The sequence below is a fragment of the Ambystoma mexicanum genome, chromosome 13, assembly GCF_040938575.1.
Source record: "Ambystoma mexicanum isolate Mex_15411 chromosome 13, UKY_AmexF1_1, whole genome shotgun sequence".
NCBI lineage: Eukaryota > Metazoa > Chordata > Amphibia > Caudata > Ambystomatidae > Ambystoma > Ambystoma mexicanum.
This window is the reverse complement of record NC_090938.1, coordinates 811,726,547-811,751,309: the sequence shown is the minus strand read 5'-3', so window position 1 is coordinate 811,751,309 and position 24,763 is coordinate 811,726,547. Positions and strand designations below refer to the sequence as shown.

At 54.1% G+C, this 24,763-nt stretch overlaps 1 protein-coding gene across 3 annotated transcripts in view; it reads right to left on the bottom strand.

Moving 5' to 3' along the window:
• Positions 1-24,763, bottom strand: part of LOC138522045 (major histocompatibility complex class I-related gene protein-like) — a 1,849,186-nt gene that overhangs the window by 133,870 nt on the left and 1,690,553 nt on the right. Inside the window, exons 1-3 of one of the 3 annotated variants that reach the window (XM_069635272.1) lie at positions 20,171-20,366; positions 19,821-20,084; positions 3,459-3,734 (exon numbers count right to left, since the gene is read on the bottom strand). The exons of the other annotated variants lie outside the window; for them this stretch is intronic. Of the exons in view, the coding sequence (XP_069491373.1) occupies positions 3,459-3,734; positions 19,821-20,084; positions 20,171-20,234 (604 nt within the window). The 5' untranslated portion in view covers positions 20,235-20,366. Of the gene's footprint in view, positions 1-3,458; positions 3,735-19,820; positions 20,085-20,170; positions 20,367-24,763 lie in introns of those variants that run through there. 3 annotated transcript variants of the gene reach the window in all.

Below are 24,763 nucleotides of genomic sequence, written 5' to 3'. Positions count from 1 at the left end.
CCCATCACCTCTCCTGAGCAGGGTCTCCTCCCCCATGCAGGGCTCCTCACCTCTCCTGTGCAGGCGCTCCTCCCCTGCACCATGGAGGGCTCATCACCGCTCCTGAGCAGGGTCTCATTCCCCATGCAGGACTCCTCACCTCTCCTGAGCAGGCTCTCATTCCCACCTCCCCCCATGCAGGACTCATCTCTCCTGAGCAGGCTCTCCTTCCCTATGCAGGGCTGCTCCCCTCTTCTGAGCAGGCTCGCCTCCCCCATGCAGGGCTCCTCACCTCTCCTGAGCAGGCTCTCCTCCCCTATGCAGGGCTGCTCCCCTCTTCTGAGCAGGCTCCCCTCCCCCATGCAGGGCTCCTCACCTCTCCTGAGCAGGCTCTCCTCCCCCATGCAGGGCTCCTCACCTCTCCTGAGCAGGCTCTCCTCCCCCCATGCAGGGCTCCTCACCTCTCCTGAGCAGGCTCTCCCCCCCTTCCCCCATGCAGGGCGCCTCACCTCTCCTGAGCAGGCTCTCCCCTCCCCATGCAGGGCTCCTCACCTCTCCTGAGCAGGCTCTCCTCCCCCATGCAGGGCTCCTCACCTTTCCTGAGCAGGCTCTCCTCCCCCATGCAGGGCTCATCACCTCTCCTGAGCAGGCTCTCCTCCCCCATGCAGGGCTCCTCACCTCTCCTGAGCAGGCTCTCCCCCCCTTCCCTCCATGCAGGGCGCCTCACCTCTCCTGAGCAGGCTCTCCCCTCCCCATGCAGGGCTCCTCACCTCTCCTGAGCAGGATCCCCTCCCCCCATGCAGGGCTCCTCACCTCTCCTGAGCAGGCTCTCCCCCATTCCCCCATGCAGGGCGCCTCACCTCTCCTGAGCAGGCTCTCCTCTCCTCCCCATGCAGGGCTCCTCACCTCTCCTGAGCAGGCTCCCCTCCCCCATGCAGGGCTCCTCACCTCTCCTGAGCAAGCTCTCCTCCCCTCCCCCATGCAGGGCTCCTCACCTCTCTTGCGCAGGCTCTCCTCCCCCATGCAGGGCGCCTCACCTCTCCTGAGCAGGCTCTCCTCCCCTCCCCCATGCAGGGCTCCTCACCTCTCCTGAGCAGGCTCTCCTCCCCCATGCAGGGCTCCTCACCTCTCCTGAGCAGGGTCTCCCCCCCATGCAGGGCTCCTCACCTCTCCTGAGCAGGGTCTCCTCCCCCATGCAGGGCTCCTCACCTCTCCTGAGCAGGCTCTCCTCCCCCATGCAGGGCTCCTCACCTCTCCTGAGCAGGCTCTCCCCCATTCCCCCATGCAGGGCGTCTCACCTCTCCTGAGCAGGCTCTCCTCTCCTCCCCATGCAGGGCTCCTCACCTCTCCTGAGCAGGCTCCCCTCCCCCATGCAGGGCTCCTCACCTCTCCTGAGCAAGCTCTCCTCCCCTCCCCCATGCAGGGCTCCTCACCTCTCTTGCGCAGGCTCTCCTCCCCCATGCAGGGCGCCTCACCTCTCCTGAGCAGGCTCTCCTCCCCTCCCCCATGCAGGGCTCCTCACCTCTCCTGAGCAGGCTCTCCTCCCCCATGCAGGGCTCCTCACCTCTCCTGAGCAGGGTCTCCCCCCCATGCAGGGCTCCTCACCTCTCCTGAGCAGGGTCTCCTCCCCCATGCAGGGCTCCTCACCTCTCCTGAGCAGGATCTCCTCCCCCATGCAGGGCTCCTCACCTCTCCTGAGCAGGGCTCCTCACCTCTCCTGAGCAGGCTCTCCTCCCCCCATGCAGGGCTCCTCCCCTCTCCTGAGCAGGCTCTCCTCGCCTCCCCCATGCAGGGCTCCTCACCTCTCCTGAGCAGGCTCTCCTCCCCTACCCCTATGCAGGGCTCCTCACCTCTCCTGAGCAGGGTCCCCTCCCCCATGCAGGGCTCCTCACCTCTCCTGAGCAGGCTCTCCTCCCCCATGCAGGGCTCCTCACCTCTCCTGAGCAGGCTCTCCCCTCCCCCATGCAGGGCTCCTCACCTCTCCTGAGCAGGCTCTCCCCTCCCCCATGCAGGGCTCCTCACCTCTCCTGAGCAGGGTCTCCTCCCCTCCCCCATGCAGGGCTCCTCACCTCTCCTGAGCAGGGTCGCCTCCCCTCCCCCATGCAGGGCTCCTCACCTCTCCTGAGCAGGCTCTCCCCCATTCCCCCATGCAGGGCGCCTCACCTCTCCTGAGCAGGCTCTCCTCTCCTCCCCATGCAGGGCTCCTCACCTCTCCTGAGCAGGCTCCCCTCCCCCATGCAGGGCTCCTCACCTCTCCTGAGCAAGCTCTCCTCCCCTCCCCCATGCAGGGCTCCTCACCTCTCTTGCGCAGGCTCTCCTCCCCCATGCAGGGCGCCTCACCTCTCCTGAGCAGGCTCTCCTCCCCTCCCCCATGCAGGGCTCCTCACCTCTCCTGAGCAGGCTCTCCTCCCCCATGCAGGGCTCCTCACCTCTCCTGAGCAGGGTCTCCCCCCCATGCAGGGCTCCTCACCTCTCCTGAGCAGGGCCTCCTCCCCCATGCAGGGCTCCTCACCTCTCCTGAGCAGGCTCTCCTCCCCCATGCAGGGCTCCTCACCTCTCCTGAGCAGGGCTCCTCACCTCTCCTGAGCAGGCTCTCCTCCCCCCATGCAGGGCTCCTCCCCTCTCCTGAGCAGGCTCTCCTCGCCTCCCCCATGCAGGGCTCCTCACCTCTCCTGAGCAGGCTCTCCTCCCCTACCCCTATGCAGGGCTCCTCACCTCTCCTGAGCAGGGTCCCCTCCCCCATGCAGGGCTCCTCACCTCTCCTGAGCAGGCTCTCCTCCCCCATGCAGGGCTCCTCACCTCTCCTGAGCAGGCTCTCCTCCCCCATGCAGGGCTCCTCACCTCTCCTGAGCAGGCTCTCCCCTCCCCCATGCAGGGCTCCTCACCTCTCCTGAGCAGGCTCTCCCCTCCCCCATGCAGGGCTCCTCATCTCCCCTGAGCAGGCTCTCCTCCCCCATGCAGGGCTCCTCACCTCTCCTGAGCAGGGTCTCCCCCCCATGCAGGGCTCCTCACCTCTCCTGAGCAGGGTCTCCTCCCCCATGCAGGGCTCCTCACCTCTCCTGAGCAGGCTCTCCTCCCCCATGCAGGGCTCCTCACTTCTCCTGAGCAGGGCTCCTCACCTCTCCTGAGCAGGCTCTCCTCCCCCCATGCAGGGCTCCTCCCCTCTCCTGAGCAGGCTCTCCTCGCCTCCCCCATGCAGGGCTCCTCACCTCTCCTGAGCAGGCTCTCCTCCCCTACCCCTATGCAGGGCTCCTCACCTCTCCTGAGCAGGGTCCCCTCCCCCATGCAGGGCTCCTCACCTCTCCTGAGCAGGCTCTCCTCCCCCATGCAGGGCTCCTCCCCTCTCCTGAGCAGGCTCTCCCCTCCCCCATGCAGGGCTCCTCACCTCTCCTGAGCAGGCTCTCCTCCCCTCCCCCATGCAGGGCTCCTCACCTCTCCTGAGCAGGCTCTCCTCCCCTCCCCCATGCAGGGCTCCTCACCTCTCCTGAGCAGGGTCTCCACCCCATATTGCAGGTATTTCCGCAGCCACTCAATGCAGGTCCCCTCCAGGTAGGCCTTTTCTCGCTGAACTTGAATCTTGTCCAAGTTCCAGGTATCCGCAGTGATCTGGGCCGGGGCCGCGACAGCTCTGAACCGCATCTCGTCCTTATCGAAGCTGAGATAGTCCCCCCCGTCATAGGCGTATTCATAGAAGCCCCTGATGGCGCCGTCCCCACGGAGCTCACAGCCGTACATCTCCTGGAGCGTGTGCAGACCTGGGGTGGTAGGGAGAGAAGAGAGGATCAGGGCGCGTGACCTCTCTACAGGTCAGCAGTGCTGAGTGGGCATTTACAGGTTTTGGGTGGGCCTTGCCCACTCAGGCCCTACCCTGTCTATGCCTCTGGCTGATGCAGCCCAGGATGGCACAGCTCCCAGGTGACCGGGTTTCCCGTGGCAAATTCTACCTTGATTACAATTCTTTACAAAATCATTGCATGTGTTGGGCACTGAGTTACAAACAAAGACAGAAGACAATTAATCTGAATTTTAGAAACTAGAACAATTGCTTGAAATGGGCATTGCTTATACGTGCGAGTAAACAAAGCTTGTGTACTTAGAAAGCATAGTTTTACTCATAAGCACAACAGCAGGATATGCGTTTTTACTGCATGCGATGTGATACGCAGGGTCGACATGTGACTCACAGCAAAGTGCACGGAAAGCATGCATTCGAAGCATGCATTCGAAGAAATGCACACGTTTGAAAATCAAAATGAAGCTAGACGTAACAAGGCATAAAATAGTTTTCAAAAATTGATTAGGAGAGTTTGCTAATTACCATTTTATTGATTAGCAAACCATCTGTACATACAGAGTGGATGGAACTATTGATCACTACTTTGCGTAAACATCTAGTTAGCTTTGTGTAATCATTATGTAACAGGAAAGAAAGTAAGAGACTAATCAGAGTGGAGGGTGCAGCAGGCAGAGAACTGGGAAAATTAGGTGGAATATTGCGGTTTTCGGTCATCGCACTTTCAGGGTGGCTGGTATAAAGAAACAGGGTGATAAGATGGAATGTCAATGAGTATGGGATCAGCTCATGGGTTGAGCACCAGTTGCACAGATGTACGCAATGAGCAGGTCGCAGAACTAAGCGTTCCATCAAAGCATTTGGCGTGTGATCATGTACATTTTCAAAAGTGTTCACTCGTCAATATGATACATCTTCCCCAATTATCTGAAGTATAGTTGAAACTATGAGATGTAGATGCACTAACCTACATTTTATTGTAAAGTTTGGAGATAAAAGTGGTTTACAGCAGCGATACTGTAATTATGTAACAATGAACGTTTTTAGGAAAGGAGTTACAGGACTGTCCTGTTAAAAAAAAAAAAAACAAAAAAAAAAAAAAAAAACATACTGGTCTTTGCCAGACAGGATATAGTTAGCTTAATAAAAGTATCATCCCAATTGAATTCTAGTTAACAATTATTTGAAAAAGGAAAAATAAATCTGACCTAGCATCCCCACACAGGCCTTTGCCACTTAAGATTGGAGGAGAGGATTGCTGTCGGACTCTCTCTACATTAGCCCCTTTGAACTTGCAGTGAACAGAGAAAAGAGGGTGGAGAGAGACCGGGGCAAGAGAGGAATGTAGGGCGAGCTGTGCTTTCATTGAACAGGGTAATTTAAATAGTTAGCTTTGCTACACAAGTGTCAATTTAATTAGCAAACCTACATAATTGCATAGCAAATTGGTATGTGACACTGTTTATGCCTTGCTTACTGTTGTAAAGAGATCAATACAGAAAAGTATTTATTTAATGTTTGATTAGGCTGTGCCCATTAACAAACAAGGAGTACGTTTGGGAACCCATGCATCAAGTTGCATGCAGAGATCTGTGAACTGACTGCCTCTACTGGATTTAAGCTTGTAGGTGAGCTATGTACATTTTCTTACACAAGAGGACCAGAGTGCAGAGGTGAGAAGGACAAAGGGGTATGGCAGGAGGTCTGTCTGAACAGGCATGAGGGACGTCCGCCTGTAAATGCTGCGGCTGGCACTGCCTTTGTTTTACCGACCTGTGAAGAAGACCGACAGGGCTTTCGATGCCGAAGGGGTCATGGAGTCATGATGGAATGAGCACAGCTTCACAGCAAATGCTGTGGGAGCTATTGCGTTTACACTTTAGGAACATTTTTGTTCTCACCGTTACTCTATATTGGTAACAATTAGAAGTGCCAGTGAACAGTCATGTCATTTTTTTCCTACCCATCAGAAATTCCTACCTGCAGGAAAATGTGAAAAATACAGGAGGAAGGAACATTTGACAGGGTAGGAAGACCTGACAGCAAAGGCCTGGTGGGAAAGAGAGCAGCACTGCAGGACCCACATTGGCATCCACCAAGAAGTTGGTGCCCCACCAGAGGTGTGTTCAATCCGAGACCACCAGAGACATGAAAGAGGGGCCGGCGTCTTCCAGAGCCTATATTGGCCAGGGAGAATGGTCGCCATGGAAATCCCGACACAGACTGGGACTCTGAGCTCACAGACCCGCCATGGACAAACTGTGGTGGCTCCGTGTGGATAAAGTGTGTGGGGCTTCAACCCTATTTTTTTAATGTAACACCTTCAAAGCGAGGCTTCAGCCCCTTGCAAAGACTTCCCCTTTCACATATAGCTCCCACGAGAGAAAGATAGATCAAGATTTGGTAGGGAAAGCTGGTCAATCAGGGCAGAGGGAGGGATATTTAAGCATGGCACAGGGAACAGGAAGTGAGTTCAGAGGAGGAGAAAGAGGCAGAAGCGGCAGAGTGTGAAGGCAGTTATTGGAGCAAGGTGAGGGATTGGCGAGTGGGTGCAAGGGTACTGCAGAGTGAATATTCAGGTTTATGTGGCAGATGGATAGAAGCTATTCTAAGGGGTGGATGGGACGTGAATGTTACTGCCTGAAAGGAGAGTGATTGTGTAGTGGAGTGGCAGGCGAGGAGTAGTAGTGGAACGAGGGGAGCAGCAGCACTAGTGGGAGGATGTTATGGGTAGTGGTAGTAAAAAGAGGATTATTAGTTATGAGAGGAAGAGGAGTGGTAAGAGGAAGGGTAGTAGTAGTGAAGGAGTAACAGTCGTGAGAAGAGGATGAGTAGTAGTGAGAGGGGTAATAAACATAGTAGCAGTAGGAGGAGGAAGAGGAGGGGGAGTGGTAGCAGGAGCAGTTATAGTAGTAGTGGTGGTGGTGGTTCAGGAGGAGGAGGAGGAGGAGGGGGAGTGGGAACAGGAGCAGTTATAGTAGTAGTAGTAGTGGTGGTGGTGGTTCAGGATGAGGAGGGGGAGTGGTAGCAGGAGCAGTTATATTAGGAATGGTGGTGGTTCAGGAGGAGGGGGAGTGGTAGCAGGAGCAGTTATAGTAGTGGTGGTGGTGGTTCAGGATGAGGAGGGGGAGTGGTAGCAGGAGCAGTTATAGTAGTAATGGTGGTGGTTCAGGAGGAGGGGGAGTGGTAGCAGGAGCAGCTATAGTGGTGGTGGTGGTTCAGGATGAGGAGGGGGAGTGGTAGCAGGAGCAGTTATAGTAGTGGTGGTGGTGGGTCAGGAGGAGGAGGAGGAGGGGGAGTGGTAGCAGAAGCAGTTATAGTAGTGGTGGTTCAGGAGGGGGAGTGGTAGCAGAAGCAGTTATAGTAGTGGTGGTGGTGGTGGTTCAAGGGGAGGAGGGGGAGTAGTAGCAGGAGCAGTTATAGTAGTGGTGGTGGTGGTTCAGGAGGGGGAGTGGTAGCAGGAGCAGTTATAGTAGTAGTAGTGGTGGTTCAGGAGGAGGGGGGTGGTAGCAGGAGCAGTTATAGTAGTGGTGGTGGTTCAGGATGAGGAGGGGGAGTGGTAGCAAGAGCAGTTATAGTAGTAGTGGTGGTTCAGGAGGAGGGGGAGTGGTAGCAGGAGCAGCTATAGTAGTAGTGGTGGTTCAGGATGAAGGGGGGGAGTGGTAGCAGGAGCAGTTATAGTAGTGGTGGTGGTGGTTCAGGAGGAGGGGGAGTGGTAGCAGGAGCAGTTATAGTTGTAATGCTGGTGGTTCAGGAGGAGGGGGAGTGGTAGCAGGAGCAGTTATAGTAGTGGTGGTTCAAGAAGAGGAGGGGGGGTGGTAGCAGGAGCAGTTATAGTAGTGGTGGTTCAGGAGGAGGGGGAGTGGTAGCAGGAGCAGTTGTAGTGGTGGTGGTTCAGGAGGAGGAGGGGGAGTGGTTGCAGGAGCAGTTATAGTAGTGGTGGTGGTTCAGGATGAGGAGGGGGAGTGGTAGCAGGAGCAGTTATAGTAGTAGTGGTGGTTCAGGAGGAGGGGGAGTGGTAGCAGGAGCAGCTATAGTAGTAGTGGTGGTTCAGGATGAGGAGGGGGAGTGGTAGCAGGAGCAGTTATAGTAGTGGTGGTGGTGGTTCAGGAGGAGGGGGAGTGGTAGCATGAGCAGTTATAGTTGTAATGCTGGTGGTTCAGGTGGAGGGGGACTGGTAGCAGGAGCAGTTATAGTAGTAGTGGTGGTGGTTCAAGAAGAGGAGGGGGAGTGGTAGCAGGAGCAGTTATAGTAGTGGTGGTTCAGGAGGAGGGGGAGTGGTAGCAGGAGCAGTTATAGTAGTGGTGGTGGTTCAGGAGGAGGAGGGGGAGTGGTTGCAGGAGCAGTTATAGTAGTAGTGGTGGTTCAGGAGGAGGGGGAGTGGTAGCAGGAGCAGTTATAGTAGTGGTGGTGGTTCAGGATGAGGAGGGGGAGTGATAGCAGGAGCAGTATAGTAGTAGTGGTGGTTCAGGAGGAGGGGGAGTGGTAGCAGGAGCAGTTATAGTAGTAGTGGTGGTTCAGGAGGAGGGGGAGTGGTAGCAGGAGCAGTTATAGTAGTAGTGGTGGTTCAGGATGAGGAGGGGGAGTGGTAGCAGGAGCAGTTATAGTAGTAATGGTGGTGGTTCAGGAGGAGGGGGAGTGGTAGCAGGAGCAGTTATAGTAGTAACAGTGGTGGTTCAGGAGGAGGGGGGTGGTAGCAGGAGCAGTTATAGTAGTAGTGGTGGTGGTTCAAGATGAGGAGGGGGAGTACTAGCAGGAGCAGTTATAGTAGTAGTGGTGGTGGTTCAGGAGGAGGAGGAGGGGGAGTGGTAGTAGGAGCAGTTATAGTAGTAATGGTGGTGGTTCAGGAGGAGGGGGAGTGGTAGCAGGAGCAGTTATAGTAGTAGTGGTGGTGGTTCAGGAGGAGGGGGAGTGGTAGCAGGAGCAGTTATAGTAGTAATGGAGGTGGTTCAGGAGGAGGGGGAGTGGTAGCAGGAGCAGTTATAGTAGTAACAGTGGTGGTTCAGGAGGAGGGGGAGTGGTAGCAGGAGCAGTTATAGTAGTAGTGGTGGTGGTTCAAGATGAGGAGGGGGAGTGGTAGCAGGAGCAGTTATAGTAGTAGTGGTGGTGGTTCAGGAGGAGGAGGAGGGGGAGTGGTAGCAGGAGCAGTTATAGTAGTAATGGTGGTGGTTCAGGAGGAGGGGGAGTGGTAGCAGGAGCAGTTATAGTAGTAGTGGTGGTGGTTCAGGAGGAGGAGGGGGAGTGGTAGCAGGAGCAGTTATAGTAGTAATGGTGGTGGTTCAGGAGGAGGGGGAGTGGTAGCAGGAGCAGTTATAGTAGTAATGGAGGTGGTTCAGGAGGAGGGGGAGTGGTAGCAGGAGCAGTTATAGTAGTAGTGGTGGTGGTTCAGGAGGAGGAGGGGGAGTGGTAGCAGGAGCAGTTATAGTAGTAATGGTGGTGGTTCAGGAGGAGGGGGAGTGGTAGCAGGAGCAGTTATAGTAGTAATGGAGGTGGTTCAGGAGGAGGGGGAGTGGTAGCAGGAGCAGTTATAGTAGTAACAGTGGTGGTTCAGGAGGAGGGGGAGTGGTAGCAGGAGCAGTTATAGTAGTAGTGGTGGTGGTTCAAGATGAGGAGGGGGAGTGGTAGCAGGAGCAGTTATAGTAGTAGTGGTGGTGGTTCAAGATGAGGAGGGGGAGTGGTAGCAGGAGCAGTTATAGTAGTGGTGGTGGTTCAGGAGGAGGAGGGGGAGTGGTTGCAGGAGCAGTTATAGTAGTGGTGGTGGTTCAGGATGAGGAGGGGGAGTGGTAGCAGGAGCAGTTATAGTAGTAGTGGTGGTTCAGGAGGAGGGGGAGTGGTAGCAGGAGCAGCTATAGTAGTAGTGGTGGTTCAGGATGAGGAGGGGGAGTGGTAGCAGGAGCAGTTATAGTAGTGGTGGTGGTGGTTCAGGAGGAGGGGGAGTGGTAGCAGGAGCAGTTATAGTTGTAATGCTGGTGGTTCAGGAGGAGGGGGAGTGGTAGCAGGAGCAGTTATAGTAGTAGTGGTGGTGGTTCAAGAAGAGGAGGGGGAGTGGTAGCAGGAGCAGTTATAGTAGTGGTGGTTCAGGAGGAGGGGGAGTGGTAGCAGGAGCAGTTATAGTAGTGGTGGTGGTTCAGGAGGAGGAGGGGGAGTGGTTGCAGGAGCAGTTATAGTAGTAGTGGTGGTTCAGGAGGAGGGGGAGTGGTAGCAGGAGCAGTTATAGTAGTGGTGGTGGTTCAGGATGAGGAGGGGGAGTGATAGCAGGAGCAGTTATAGTAGTAGTGGTGGTTCAGGAGGAGGGGGAGTGGTAGCAGGAGCAGTTATAGTAGTAGTGGTGGTTCAGGAGGAGGGGGAGTGGTAGCAGGAGCAGTTATAGTAGTAGTGGTGGTTCAGGATGAGGAGGGGGAGTGGTAGCAGGAGCAGTTATAGTAGTAATGGTGGTGGTTCAGGAGGAGGGGGAGTGGTAGCAGGAGCAGTTATAGTAGTAACAGTGGTGGTTCAGGAGGAGGGGGGGTGGTAGCAGGAGCAGTTATAGTAGTAGTGGTGGTGGTTCAAGATGAGGAGGGGGAGTGCTAGCAGGAGCAGTTATAGTAGTAGTGGTGGTGGTTCAGGAGGAGGAGGGGGAGTGGTAGCAGGAGCAGTTATAGTAGTAATGGTGGTGGTTCAGGAGGAGGGGGAGTGGTAGCAGGAGCAGTTATAGTAGTAGTGGTGGTGGTTCAGGAGGAGGAGGGGGAGTGGTAGCAGGAGCAGTTATAGTAGTAATGGTGGTGGTTCAGGAGGAGGGGGAGTGGTAGCAGGAGCAGTTATAGTAGTAATGGAGGTGGTTCAGGAGGAGGGGGAGTGGTAGCAGGAGCAGTTATAGTAGTAACAGTGGTGGTTCAGGAGGAGGGGGAGTGGTAGCAGGAGCAGTTATAGTAGTAGTGGTGGTGGTTCAAGATGAGGAGGGGGAGTGGTAGCAGGAGCAGTTATAGTAGTAGTGGTGGTGGTTCAAGATGAGGAGGGGGAGTGGTAGCAGGAGCAGTTATAGTAGTGGTGGTTCAGGAGGAGGAGGGGGAGTGGTAGCTGAAGCAGTTATAGTAGTGGTGGTGGTTCAGGAGGAGGAGGAGGGGGAGGAGTGGTAGCAGAAGCAGTTATAGTAGTAATGGTGGTGGTTCAGGAGGAGGGGGAGTGGTAGCAGGAGCAGTTATAGTAGTAGCGGTGGTGGTTCAGGAGGAGGAGGGGGAGTGGTAGCAGGAGCAGTTATAGTAGTGATGGTGGTGGTTCAGGAGGAGGGGGAGTGGTAGCAGGAGCAGTTATAGTAGTAGCGGTGGTGGTTCAGGAGGAGGAGGAGGGGGAGTGGTAGCAGGAGCAGTTATAGTAGTAATGGTGGTGGTTCAGGAGGAGGGGGAGTGGTAGCAGGAGCAGTTATAGTAGTAATGGTGGTGGTTCAGGAGGAGGGGGAGTGGTAGCAGGAGCAGTAACAGTAGTAACAGTGGTGGTTCAGGAGGAGGGGGAGTGGTAGCAGGAGAAGTTATAGTAGTAGTGGTGGTGGTTCAAGATGAGGAGGGGGAGTGGTAGCAGGAGCAGTTATAGTAGTAGTGGTGGTGGTTCAAGATGAGGAGGGGGAGTGGTAGCAGGAGCAGTTATAGTAGTAGCGGTGGTGGTTCAGGAAGAGGAGGAGGGGGAGTGGTAGCAGGAGCAGTTATAGTAGTAATGGTGGTGGTTCAGGAGGAGGAGGAGGGGGAGTGGTAGCAGGAGCAGTTATAGTAGTAATGGTGGTGGTTCAGGAGGAGGGGGAGTGGTAGCAGGAGCAGTTATAGTAGTAATGGTGGTGGTTCAGGAGGAGGAGGAGGGGGAGTGGTAGCAGGAGCAGTTATAGTAGTAATGGTGGTGGTTCAGGAGGAGGGGGAGTGGTAGCAGGAGCAGTTATAGTAGTAGTGGTGGTGGTTCAGGAGGAGGAGGTGGGGGAGTGGTAGCAGGAGCAGTTATAGTAGTAATGGTGGTGGTTCAGGAGGAGGGGGAGTGGTAGCAGGAGCAGTTATAGTAGTAATGGAGGTGGTTCAGGAGGAGGGGGAGTGGTAGCAGGAGCAGTTATAGTAGTAACAGTGGTGGTTCAGGAGGAGGGGGAGTGGTAGCAGGAGCAGTTATAGTAGTAGTGGTGGTGGTTCAAGATGAGGAGGGGGAGTGGTAGCAGGAGCAGTTATAGTAGTAGTGGTGGTGGTTCAAGATGAGGAGGGGGAGTGGTAGCAGGAGCAGTTATAGTAGTAGTGATGGTTCAGGAGGAGGGGGAGTGGTAGCAGGAGCAGTTATAGTAGTGGTGGTTCAGGAGGAGGAGGGGGAGTGGTAGCTGAAGCAGTTATAGTAGTGGTGGTGGTTCAGGAGGAGGAGGGGGAGGAGTGGTAGCAGGAGCAGTTATAGTAGTAGTGGTGGTGGTTCAGGAGGAGGAGGGGGAGTGGTAGCAGGAGCAGTTATAGTAGTAATGGTGGTGGTTCAGGAGGAGGGGGAGTGGTAGCAGGAGCAGTTATAGTAGTAATGGAGGTGGTTCAGGAGGAGGGGGAGTGGTAGCAGGAGCAGTTATAGTAGTAACAGTGGTGGTTCAGGAGGAGGGGGAGTGGTAGCAGGAGCAGTTATAGTAGTAGTGGTGGTGGTTCAAGATGAGGAGGGGGAGTGGTAGCAGGAGCAGTTATAGTAGTAGTGGTGGTGGTTCAAGATGAGGAGGGGGAGTGGTAGCAGGAGCAGTTATAGTAGTGGTGGTTCAGGAGGAGGAGGGGGAGTGGTAGCTGAAGCAGTTATAGTAGTGGTGGTGGTTCAGGAGGAGGAGGAGGGGGAGGAGTGGTAGCAGAAGCAGTTATAGTAGTAATGGTGGTGGTTCAGGAGGAGGGGGAGTGGTAGCAGGAGCAGTTATAGTAGTAGCGGTGGTGGTGCAGGAGGAGGAGGAGGGGGAGTGGTAGCAGGAGCAGTTATAGTAGTGATGGTGGTGGTTCAGGAGGAGGGGGAGTGGTAGCAGGAGCAGTTATAGTAGTAGCGGTGGTGGTTCAGGAGGAGGAGGAGGGGGAGTGGTAGCAGGAGCAGTTATAGTAGTAATGGTGGTGGTTCAGGAGGAGGGGGAGTGGTAGCAGGAGCAGTTATAGTAGTAATGGTGGTGGTTCAGGAGGAGGGGGAGTGGTAGCAGGAGCAGTAATAGTAGCAACAGTGGTGGTTCAGGAGGAGGGGGAGTGGTAGCAGGAGAAGTTATAGTAGTAGTGGTGGTGGTTCAAGATGATGAGGGGGAGTGGTAGCAGGAGCAGTTATAGTAGTAGTGGTGGTGGTTCAAGATGAGGAGGGGGAGTGGTAGCAGGAGCAGTTATAGTAGTAGCGGTGGTGGTTCAGGAAGAGGAGGAGGGGGAGTGGTAGCAGGAGCAGTTATAGTAGTAATGGTGGTGGTTCAGGAGGAGGAGGAGGGGGAGTGGTAGCAGGAGCAGTTATAGTAGTAATGGTGGTGGTTCAGGAGGAGGGGGAGTGGTAGCAGGAGCAGTTATAGTAGTAATGGTGGTGGTTCAGGAGGAGGAGGAGGGGGAGTGGTAGCAGGAGCAGTTATAGTAGTAATGGTGGTGGTTCAGGAGGAGGGGGAGTGGTAGCAGGAGTAGTTATAGTAGTAGTGGTGGTGGTTCAGGAGGAGGAGGTGGGGGAGTGGTAGCAGGAGCAGTTATAGTAGTAATGGTGGTGGTTCAGGAGGAGGGGGAGTGGTAGCAGGAGCAGTTATAGTAGTAATGGAGGTGGTTCAGGAGGAGGGGGAGTGGTAGCAGGAGCAGTTATAGTAGTAACAGTGGTGGTTCAGGAGGAGGGGGAGTGGTAGCAGGAGCAGTTATAGTAGTAGTGGTGGTGGTTCAAGATGAGGAGGGGGAGTGGTAGCAGGAGCAGTTATAGTAGTAGCGGTGGTGGTTCAGGAAGAGGAGGAGGGGGAGTGGTAGCAGGAGCAGTTATAGTAGTAATGGTGGTGGTTCAGGATGAGGAGGAGGGGGAGTGGTAGCAGGAGCAGTTATAGTAGTAATGGTGGTGGTTCAGGAGGAGGGGGAGTGGTAGCAGGAGCAGTTATAGTAGTAATGGTGGTGGTTCAGGAGGAGGAGGAGGGGGAGTGGTAGCAGGAGCAGTTATAGTAGTAATGGTGGTGGTTCAGGAGGAGGGGGAGTGGTAGCAGGAGCAGTTATAGTAGTAGTGGTGGTGGTTCAGGAGGAGGAGGTGGGGGAGTGGTAGCAGGAGCAGTTATAGTAGTAATGGTGGTGGTTCAGGAGGAGGGGGAGTGGTAGCAGGAGCAGTTATAGTAGTAATGGAGGTGGTTCAGGAGGAGGGGGAGTGGTAGCAGGAGCAGTTATAGTAGTAACAGTGGTGGTTCAGGAGGAGGGGGAGTGGTAGCAGGAGCAGTTATAGTAGTAGTGGTGGTGGTTCAAGATGAGGAGGGGGAGTGGTAGCAGGAGCAGTTATAGTAGTAGTGGTGGTGGTTCAAGATGAGGAGGGGGAGTGGTAGCAGGAGCAGTTATAGTAGTAGTGATGGTTCAGGAGGAGGGGGAGTGGTAGCAGGAGCAGTTATAGTAGTGGTGGTTCAGGAGGAGGAGGGGGAGTGGTAGCTGAAGCAGTTATAGTAGTGGTGGTGGTTCAGGAGGAGGAGGGGGAGGAGTGGTAGCAGAAGCAGTTATATTAGTAATGGTGGTGGTTCAGGAGGAGGGGGAGTGGTAGCAGGAGCAGTTATAGTAGTGGTGGTTCAGGAGGAGGAGGGGGAGTGGTAGCTGAAGCAGTTATAGTAGTGGTGGTGGTTCAGGAGGAGGAGGTGGAGTGGTAGCAGGAGCAGTTATAGTAGTAATGGTGGTGGTTCAGGAGGAGGAGGAGGGGGAGTGGTATCAGGAGCAGTTATAGTAGTAATGGTGGTGGTTCAGGAGGAGGGGGAGTGGTAGCAGGAGCAGTTATAGTAGTAGTGGTGGTGGTTCAGGAGGAGGGGAGTGGTAGCAGGAGCAGTTATAGTAGTAGTGGTGGTGGTTCAGGAGGAGGAGGTGGGGGAGTGGTAGCAGGAGCAGTTATAGTAGTAATGGTGGTGGTTCAGGAGGAGGGGGAGTGGTAGCAGGAGCAGTTATAGTAGTAATGGAGGTGGTTCAGGAGGAGGGGGAGTGGTAGCAGGAGCAGTTATAGTAGTAACAGTGGTGGTTCAGGAGGAGGGGGAGTGGTAGCAGGAGCAGTTATAGTAGTAGTGGTGGTGGTTCAAGATGAGGAGGGGGAGTGGTAGCAGGAGCAGTTATAGTAGTAGTGGTGGTGGTTCAAGATGAGGAGGGGGAGTGGTAGCAGGAGCAGTTATAGTAGTAGTGGTGGTTCAGGAGGAGGGGGAGTGGTAGCAGGAGCAGTTATAGTAGTGGTGGTTCAGGAGGAGGAGGGGGAGTCGTAGCTGAAGCAGTTATAGTAGTGGTGGTGGTTCAGGAGGAGGAGGGGGAGGAGTGGTAGCAGAAGCAGTTATATTAGTAATGGTGGTGGTTCAGGAGGAGGGGGAGTGGTAGCAGGAGCAGTTATAGTAGTGGTGGTTCAGGAGGAGGAGGGGAAGTGGTAGCTGAAGCAGTTATAGTAGTGGTGGTGGTTCAGGAGGAGGAGGTGGAGTGGTAGCAGGAGCAGTTATAGTAGTAATGGTGGTGGTTCAGGAGGAGGAGGAGGGGGAGTGGTATCAGGAGCAGTTATAGTAGTAATGGTGGTGGTTCAGGAGGAGGGGGAGTGGTAGCAGGAGAAGTTATAGTAGTAGTGGTGGTGGTTCAGGAGGAGGGGAGTGGTAGCAGGAGCCGTTATAGTAGTGATGGTGTTGGTTCAGGAGGAGGGGGAGTGGTAGCAGGAGCAGTTATAGTAGTAATGGTGGTGGTTCAGGATGAGGAGGGGGAGTGGTAGCAGGAGCAGTTATAGTAGTAGTGGTGGTTCAGGAGGAGGGGGAGTGGGAGCAGGAGCAGTTATAGTAGTAATGGTGGTGGTTCAGGATAAGGGGGAGTGGTAGCAGGAGCAGTTATAGTAGTAATGGTGGTGGTTCAGGAGGAGGGGGAGTGGTAGCAGGAGCAGTTATAGTAGTAATGGTGGTGGTTCAGGAGGAGGAGGAGGGGGAGTGGGAGCAGGAGCAGTTATAGTAGTAATGGTGGTGGTTCAGGATGAGGAGGGGAGTGGTAGCAGGAGCAGTTATAGTTGTAATGCTGGTGGTTCAGGAGGAGGGGGAGTGGTAGCAGGAGCAGTTATAGTAGTAGTGGTGGTGGTGGTTCAGGAGGAGGAGGAAGGGGAGTGGTAGCAGGAGCAGTTATAGTAGTGGTGGTGGTTCAGGATGAGGAGGGGGAGTGGTAGCAGGAGCAGTTATAGTAGTATTGGTGGTGGTGGTTCAGGAGGAGGAGGAAGGGGAGTGGTAGCAGGAGCAGTTATAGTAGTGGTGGTGGTTCAGGATGAGGAGGGGGAGTGGTAGCAGGAGCAGTTATAGTAGTAATGCTGGTGGTTCAGGAGGAGGGGGAGGGGGAGTGGTAGCAGGAGCAGCTATAGTAGTAGTGGTGGTGGTTCAGGAGGAGGGGGGTGGTGGCAGGAGCAGTTATAGTAGTAGTGGTGGTGGTTCAGGAGGAGGGGGAGTGGTAGCAGGAACAGTTATAGTAGTAGTGGTGGTGGTTCAGGAGGAGGGGAGTGGTAGCAGGAGCAGTTATAGTAGTAGTGGTGGTGGTTCAGGAGAAGGGGGAGTGGTAGCAGGAACAGTTATAGTAGTAGTGGTGGTGGTTCAGGAGGAGGAGGGAGAGTGGTAGCAGGAACAGTTATAGTAGTAGTGGTGGTGGTTCAGGAGGAGGAGGGAGAGTGGTAGCAGTAGCAGTTATAGTAGTGGTGGTGGTGGTTACTCGTGGTTACTAGCGCTGTTGGCTACGAGGCCTTGTGGTTACTAGCGCTCTTGGCTGGGAGGCCGTGTGGTACTAGCGCTCTTGGCTGGGAGGCCGTGTGGTTACTAGTGCTCTTGGCTGGGAGGCTGTGTGGTTACTAGCGCTCTTGGCTGGGAGGCTGTGTGGTTAGGAGGCCGTGTGGTTACTAGTGCTCTTGGCTGGGAGGCTGCTGTGTGGTTACTAGCGCTCTTGGCTGGGAGGCCGTGTGGTTAATAGCGCTCTTGGCTGGGAGGCCATGTGGTTAGGAGGCTGTGTGGTTAGTAGCACTCTTGGCTGGGAGGCCGTGTGGTTAGGAGGCTGTGTGATTACTAGCGCTATTGGCTGGGAGGCCATGTGGTTACTAGCGCTCTTGGCTAGGAGGCTGTGTGGTTACTAGTGCTCTTGGCTGGGAGACTGTGTGGTTACTAGCGCTCTTGGCTGGGAGTCTGTGTGGTTAGGAGGCTGTGTGGTTACTTGCACTCTTGTCTGGGAGGCTATGTGGTTACTAGCACTCTTGGCTGGGAGGCCGTGTGGTTACTAGCGCTCTTGGCTGGGAGGCCGTGTGGTTAGGGGGCTGTGTTGTTACTAGCACTCTTGGCTGGCTGGCTGTGTGGTTACTAGCACTCTTGGCTGGGAGGCCATGTGGTTACTAGCACTCTTGGCTGGGAGGCCGTGTGGTTAGGAGGCTGTGTGGTTACTAGCACTCTTGGCTGGGAGGCCGTGTGGTTAGGAGGCCGTGTGGTTACTAGCGCTCTTGGCTGGGAGGCCGTGTGGTTACTAGTGCTCTTGGATGGAAGGCTGTGTGGTTACTAGCGCTCTTGGCTGGGAGGCCGTGTGGTTACTAGCGCTCTTGGCTGGGAGGCCGTGTGGTTAGGAGGCTGTGTTGTTACTAGCACTCTTGGCTGGGAGGCTGTGTGGTTACTAGCACTCTTGGCTGGGAGGCCATGTGGTTACTAGCACTCTTGGCTGGGAGGCCGTGTGCTTACGAGGCTGTGTGGTTACTAGCACTATTGGCTGGGAGGCCGTGTGGTTACTAGTGCTCTTGGCTGTGAGGCTGTGTGGTTACTAGCGCTCTTGGCTGTGAGGCCGTGTGGTTACTAGCGCTCTTGGCTGTGAGGCCGTGTGGTTACTAGCGCTCTTGGCTGTGCGGCTGTGTGGTTACTAGCGCTCTTGGCTGTGAGGCTGTGTGGTTACTGGCGCTCTTGGATGGAAGGCTGTGTGGTTACTAGCGCTCTTGGCTGGGAGGCCGTGTGGTTACTAGTGCTCTTGGCTGGGAGGCCGTGTGGTTACTAGCGCTCTTGGCTGGGAGGCCGTGTGGTTAGGAGGCTGTGTTGTTACTAGCACTCTTGGCTGTGCGGCTGTGTGGTTACTAGCGCTCTTGGCTGTGAGGCTGTGTGGTTACTGGCGCTCTTGGATGGAAGGCTGTGTGGTTACTAGCGCTCTTGGCTGGGAGGCTGTGTGGTTACTAGCACTATTGGCTGGGAGGCCGTGTGGTTACTAGTGCTCTTGGCTGTGAGGCCGTGTGGTTACTAGCGCTCTTGGCTGTGAGGCCGTGTGTTTACTAGCACTCTTGGCTGTGAGACTGTGTGGTTACTAGCGCTCTTGGCTGTGAGGCTGTGTGGTTACTAGCGCTCTTGGCTGTGAGGCTGTGTGGTTACTAGCGCTCTTGGCTGTGAGGCTGTGTGGTTGGGAGGCCGTGTGGTTGCTAGTGCTCTTGGCTGTGAGGCCGTGTGGTCACTAGCACTCTTGGCTGGGAGGCCGTGTGTTTACTAGCACTCTTGGCTGTGAGACTGTGTGGTTACTAGCGCTCTTGGCTGTGTGGTTACTAGCGCTCTTGGCTGTGCGGCTGTGTGGTTACTAGCGCTCTTGGCTGTGAGGCTGTGTGGTTACTAGCACTATTGGCTGAGAGGCCGTGTGGTTGCTAGTGCTCTTGGCTGTGAGGCCGTGTGGTCACTAGCACTCTTGGCTGGGAGGCCGTGTGTTTACTAGCACTCTTGGCTGTGAGACTGTGTGGTTACTAGCGCTCTTGGCTGTGAGGCTGTGTGGTTACTAGTGCTCTTGGCTGTGAGGCTGTGTGGTTACTGGCGCTCTTGGCTGGGATTGGAACTCTGATGAGAGGCCCCGCGTCCTGGTGCAAGGCTGCCGCTCACCACGGTAGGTGCAAGGCTGCCGCTCACCACGGTAGTGTCCTGGTGCAAGGCTGCCGCTCACCACAGTAGGTGCAAGGCTGCCGCTCACCACGGTAGTGTCTGCTGGGTTCGTTTTCTTTCCGTGCCTTTTGGAGCCGCTCGTGACTGGCTTCACTCAGATGTTTTGCAGTCCGCCTGAGGCTCAATGCACCCCCGGGGGGCCAAGAAGACAGGCACCACTATCTTGTTCATTCATTACGGGGCAGGATTTTAAAGTACATCTCTCGGCCTGGGGCCTTCCCAGGCCCTGCCCAGCAGGGGCCCTGGAAGCGAGTGAAGCACGAGTCCAGGTGCAATGGAATAAAGCTTCATATTAAAAATGGAGAGCTCAGAATAATGGGGGCAAGCTGTTCCCCCTCCTAAAATAACACCCAAACTTGTGTATGGGGACTTATCACTCGCCCTCTGGCCCCGCCTGTGCGTGCTTTGCAATCACTCACTCCTGTCCGGTACGTGCTTGGCTATCACTCACCACGGTTTTGTGTGTGCTTTGCAATGACTCACTCCTGTCCTGTGCGTGCTTTGCATTCACTCACCGATGTCCTGTGCCTGCTTTGCATCACTCACCCCTGTCCTGTGCGTGCTTTGCAATCACTCACCCGTGTCTTGTGCGTGCTTTGCTATCACCCACCTCGGGTCTCTGCATGCTCCCCCTTCACTCACCCGGGTCTCTGCGTGCTCCCCCATCACTCACCCGGGTCTGTGCGTGCTCCTCTATCACTCACCCGAGGTCTGTGCGTGCTCCCATCACTCACCCCTGTCCTGTGCATGCTTTGCTATCACTCAGGCAGGCCTGTGCATACTCTGCATCACTCACCCCAGGCCTGAGCGTGATTTGCCATCACTCACCCCGGGTCTCTGCGTGCTCCCCCTTCACTCACCCCAGGTCTCTGCGTGCTCCTCTATCACTCACCCCAGGTCTGTGCGTGCTCCCATCACTCACCCCTGTCCTGTGCTTGCTCCCCCATCACTCACCCGGGCCTATGCGTGCTCTGCATCACTCACCCCGGGTTTGGTTGGCTCGGTCCATCGCGATCAGCACGTTGTTCCTCATGAGGGTCTCCCATCCTCTGGAGATCTCCGTCTCCCTCTCCCAGTACTGGGGGTCCACGGCCTTCTTCACCCAGGGGGCCCGGGGCTCCATCCTGCGGGTGTCGCTGCTGTACCACTCGATGGGGACGTCATCCACGAACCCCACTATGGAGAAGCGGGGGACCCCGGGGACCCCCTCCGACAGGGACGAGTAGAAGTAGCGGTGGGAGTGCGAACCTGGGGGAGAAAGACACAGGAGGGGTCAGAGAGCGAGGATTTCCGGGTGCAAGCCCCATCCCCCGCCCCCTTCCCAAGTCACTCACCTGCCTGCGGAGGCTGCAGCCAGAGCGCCCCCAGGAGGAGGAGCAGGGGGTAGAGCACATCCATGCCAGGAACGCTTTATAATGTCCTGGGTGGTGGGCAGTTACAGCCCCTTGAGTCCTCAGCACTCACTGTCCCGGGAGTTCTGAACTCACTCAGTCTCACCCCAGCCCTGCACAGGGGCCGCCTGCACCAATCAGAACGCAGAGTCCCGCCGCGTCACCAGTCTCCAGGTCTCCAGGTGGAGCCTGTGCCAGAGAGAGAAATGAAAGTGAAAGAGGTTGTTTTAGACGCTGCTTAGCCCTATCCCAGAGGTGGGAGTGCAGTATAAATCATTGGGACGCCGTAACACACGCACGCACACGCACGCACGCACGCACGCGCACACACACTTACTTGTGAAGTGCATGCGGTTTGTTGTGCGAGAGATGGTTGTGTGAGTTTTTGAGTGAGATAAGTATGCAGAGTTTGAGCTTATTGGTTAGTGGGTTACCTGACCTTTACCAATGCTAGTACTCACGGTTCTGGGGAGAGTGGCACTTGTTGGCCCTCGCATTCCCATCTAGGCGCGGCGCAGGCCAATGATTGGGGCTCCATACTGGTGTGATCATGCCAACATTCACACTTTTATCTGGTCACGGCGCAGGCTAGTGTTTAGAGATCGGTCCAGGAGTGGGCAAGCTAGCGTTCACAACTCCATCCGAACGCCACGCAGGTTAGTGTTCACAGCTTTGATTGTGGCATAAGCTAGCATTCACGTTTCCTAGGCGCGGGCGTGTTATCCTTCGAACAGTCCTATCCACATGCGACGCAGGCCAACGTCTATCTAGATGCGTCTACCAGTCTGGCTGTGTTCGTCCGGTGCGTAAGAGCGGGAGAGTGTAGGTCTAGGTTTCGTCTGGGTCTAGTTAGGTGGTCAGTCTCTGTAGCCTTCCTTTGCGGCTGTCTTCCATGATGTCTTATGCTCTGTCGAGTGGTTGGTTCTTTGGCTTGAGCGTTTGTTCAATTTGAGAGTGGCCGAAGTTGGGGTTATTTTCATCATTGTTTTAGTGTATGGGCATTCCGGTGCGTCTCCGTGGTGGTTACGCTTTGAAGAGCCATGATTTGAGGAGTTTCCTGAATGCTAGGTGGTTTGTTGTATTCCGTATATTCTTAGGTAGGTCGTTCCAAGTTTTGGGTGCCTGGTGAGAGAAAGACGATCCTCCGAATTTTTTCCTGTTGTAGGCTTTTGGTTCCAGGCGTATGTCTGTGCTTGATCTTAGTGTTCTTGTCGGTTGATGTAGGCGCAGTTTTGCGTTTAGGAATTCTGCGCCTTGTTTGTGTATTGCTCTGTGCGTGATGCACATGGCTTTGAACTTTATTCGCTGTTTCAGCGGTAGCCAGTGTAGTATTTTTAGCGCGGGTGTGCTGTGTTCTCTTCTGGGTAGCTTGAGGAGGAGTCTGGCTGCTGCATTTTGTATGCGTTGCAGTTTTTTTAGAAGTCGCTCGGGCATGCCCATGTATAAGCTATTGGCATAGTCTACTCTGGACATGATCAGAGCGATGATGGTAAGTGTTTTGTTGGTGAACGACAGGAACGGTAGGATCCTTTTTGCTGCTCGCAGGAGGAAGAAACATTTCTTGATTACTGAGTTTACTTGTGGCTACAGGGTGAGGTTGTTATCCATCAGGACCCCCAGGTTTTTTACCGTAGATGAAGGTTCTGGTGTGGTGCCGAGCTCTCTTGGCCATGGGATGTAGTTGATGTCTCCTCCCTTTTTTGAAACAATCATTATCTCTGTTTTACCTGGGTTGATTTTGAGATGGTTGAGGTTCATCCAGTTGAATATGTCTCGAAGGCAATTCTCTAGTGGGGTTCTTTCTTCTCGGGTGTCTTGTATGTTGAAGATTATTTGCGTATCGTCGGTGTAGTTGTATCATGTGAGGCCGTGTTTTTTGATGAGTTTGATTAATAGGTACATGTAGATGTTGAATAGAAGTGGGGAGAAGGATGATCCTTGTGGTACTCTGCACGTGGAGACTCTGGGTTTGGATTTACAAGGTTTCATCCATATTGTTTCTGTTCTGTTTGTTAGGAAGGATTTGATCCATAGTAGGGCAGTGTCCGTTATCCCCAGTCCTTCTAATCTCTTTATGAGGATGGCGTGGTTGACGGTGTCGAAGGCTGCAGACAGATCAAGGAGAATCAGGGTGGTGCTGTTGTTTGAGTCTGCGTTTGTTTTTAGGTCGTCCCATATTGAGAGGAGAGCCGATTCTGTTCCTCTCATGGGTCTAAAGCCAACTTGTGTCTGGTCTAGTAGGCAGTGCTCTTCTATGAATTCTTGGGTTATTTGGTAGACGTACGTTTCTAGCAGTTTGGCTGTGTAGGGTATGTTGGAGATGGGTCTGTAGTTAGATGGGTCCTCCACGTTTCCTGTTGTGTCTTTAAGTAGTGGCTTGATGTAAGCCGTTTTGAAAGCCTGCGGTACTTTGCCTGTTGAGATTGAGAGGTTGAGGAGATTCCTGTGGTATTCCATGGGGGTTCCTTGTTTGAGAATTGTTTTGTATATGTCCGGAGGGCAAGGGTCTTCAGGAGAGCGTGATTTGTTGCTTCGGTTTACCAGTTTGACGAAAGCCTCAACTGATATTTCTGGGAAGTTTCATAGCTTGTTTGTGGGTTCCTCGTCTGTGTCGGTGGGGTTTGAGTTGTGGACGCTCGGATTGTTTCGTATGGTGTGTTGGATGGAGGTTATTTTGTTTTTGAAGTGGTCTCCGAGGTCCTCACAGAGTTTCGTCGATGGGATTGGCGTGTTGTTGCAGGCCGGCGGGTTTTTTATTTCGTTTATGATTTTGAATAGTTCTTTTTGAGCATTTGGTGCTCTGGTGATTCGGTTGTCGTAATGTTTCCTCTTCGCTTTTTGTATTTCCTTTTTATATGCGCGGATCTGTTGTAGGAATTTCATTTTGTTTGCAGTGGTGTTGTTGGTCCTCCATTCAGCTTCTAGTTTTCGGTTTTTCCTTTTCATGGCGTTGAGTAGTGGGGTGAACCATTTTGCTGATGTTTTCTTGCGTGATGGGTTGAAAGGCTTTTCTTTGGCGATGTCGTCAAGGGTTGTTGTGATCCAGGTATGAAGTAGGGCAACTTTTTTGTCTAGGTCTGCTTCTTCCATTGTTGATGCTTGTGGTTTGCTTAGTTCTAGGAGCTCGGTTAGGTTGGAGTTTTTTATGGTTCTCCAGTTTCTTTCCATCACGATGGGTTGTTTTTCTTGTTGCTTTTTTGTCGGAGCGGCCGTTGTGATTATGAACGGAATAATGAGGTGGTCGCTCCAAAGTATTTGAATTGGGGGTGCCGTGGTGATGAGATCCTTGTTGGCGAAGACTGCGTCAAGTGTGTGCCCTGCTGAGTGGGTTGCTCCTTTGACTAGTTGTTGCAGGTTCATGGTTGCTAGTTGGGCAGTTAATGATTTTTGTGTGGTTGTGGTTTCTTCGTCGAACCAAATGTTGAAATCTCCAAGGATGATCAGATGGTCGTGCTTGATGGCTAGGGTAGTGATTGCTTCCGTGAAGGCGTCTATGAAAGTCGCATCGTAGGTTGGTGGTCTGTATATCAGTATGAATTTCAGGTTGGTTTTGTGGTTTACTGAAAGTCGTAGTATTAGGGTTTCGCATTTGTCGATGTTTAGTGGGTCTTCCATTTTGATGGTCAGTTGTTCCTTGTGGATGATCGCTAGTCCCCCCCCTATTTTGGATTTCCTGTTTGTTTGGATGCATTTGAAGTCTTCGGGCAGGCAGTTGTTGAGGGTGATCTTGTAGTTGTCGTCTAGCCATGTTTCGGTTACAAATAGGATGTCTATGCCTCCTTCTGACAGCAGGTCGTATATTTCCGTTGAGTGTTTGGCCATTGACCTTGCGTTTATTAGGTTACAGTGGATTCTCTGGGTGAGGTTCTGTTTTGAGGTTATATGTTGTTCGATTCTGTAATTGTATGTTCGTGGAGTTTCTGCATTGATGTTGGTAGGATGAAGAACGGCGACAGCTGCTTCTTCATTGAAGCGGTCTAGTAAATTGATAACAGGGCTGATTAATCTTGGCGTTTCTGCTGTGATGCTACTCGGATGAAGATCAGCAGTGTTTTCTTCTTTGGGTTCGATTGTTGGGTGGGGAGTGGCGTTGCTGCTTGTTGGTACTTCGCCGTGTTGTGCAGGGCGTGGTGGGAATTGGTGTTGTCCCTCTGTTCTTGTAATGTAAGGGGTAACGGGGTCGGAGCCTTCCCATTCTCTTGTTGATTGCCCCCGTCTTTTTCCGGCGTCTGTCAGGAAATTCTTTGCATGTTTCGAGGTTTCCGTGTTGGGGTGTCGGTGTACCGTAGTTGTTGCGAGGTAAGGTGTGAGGTATAGGGATTTTTCTCTTGTGGATTTTGTTCCGGTTGTGTCTGCTTTAGGCGTGTTTTCTTGCAATGGGGCTGTTTCTTGTGGGTTCTGTCAGTGTTGTGTGTTCGCGTCTCTTGTTGCTCGGTCTTGTTCTCTTTCTCGGCGTCCTTTTCTGGTACGGGCCATTTTCCAGTCTAGATGCAGGCGTAGTGTGGTAGTTGGTCCTCTATGCTGTGTTGTGCGGTC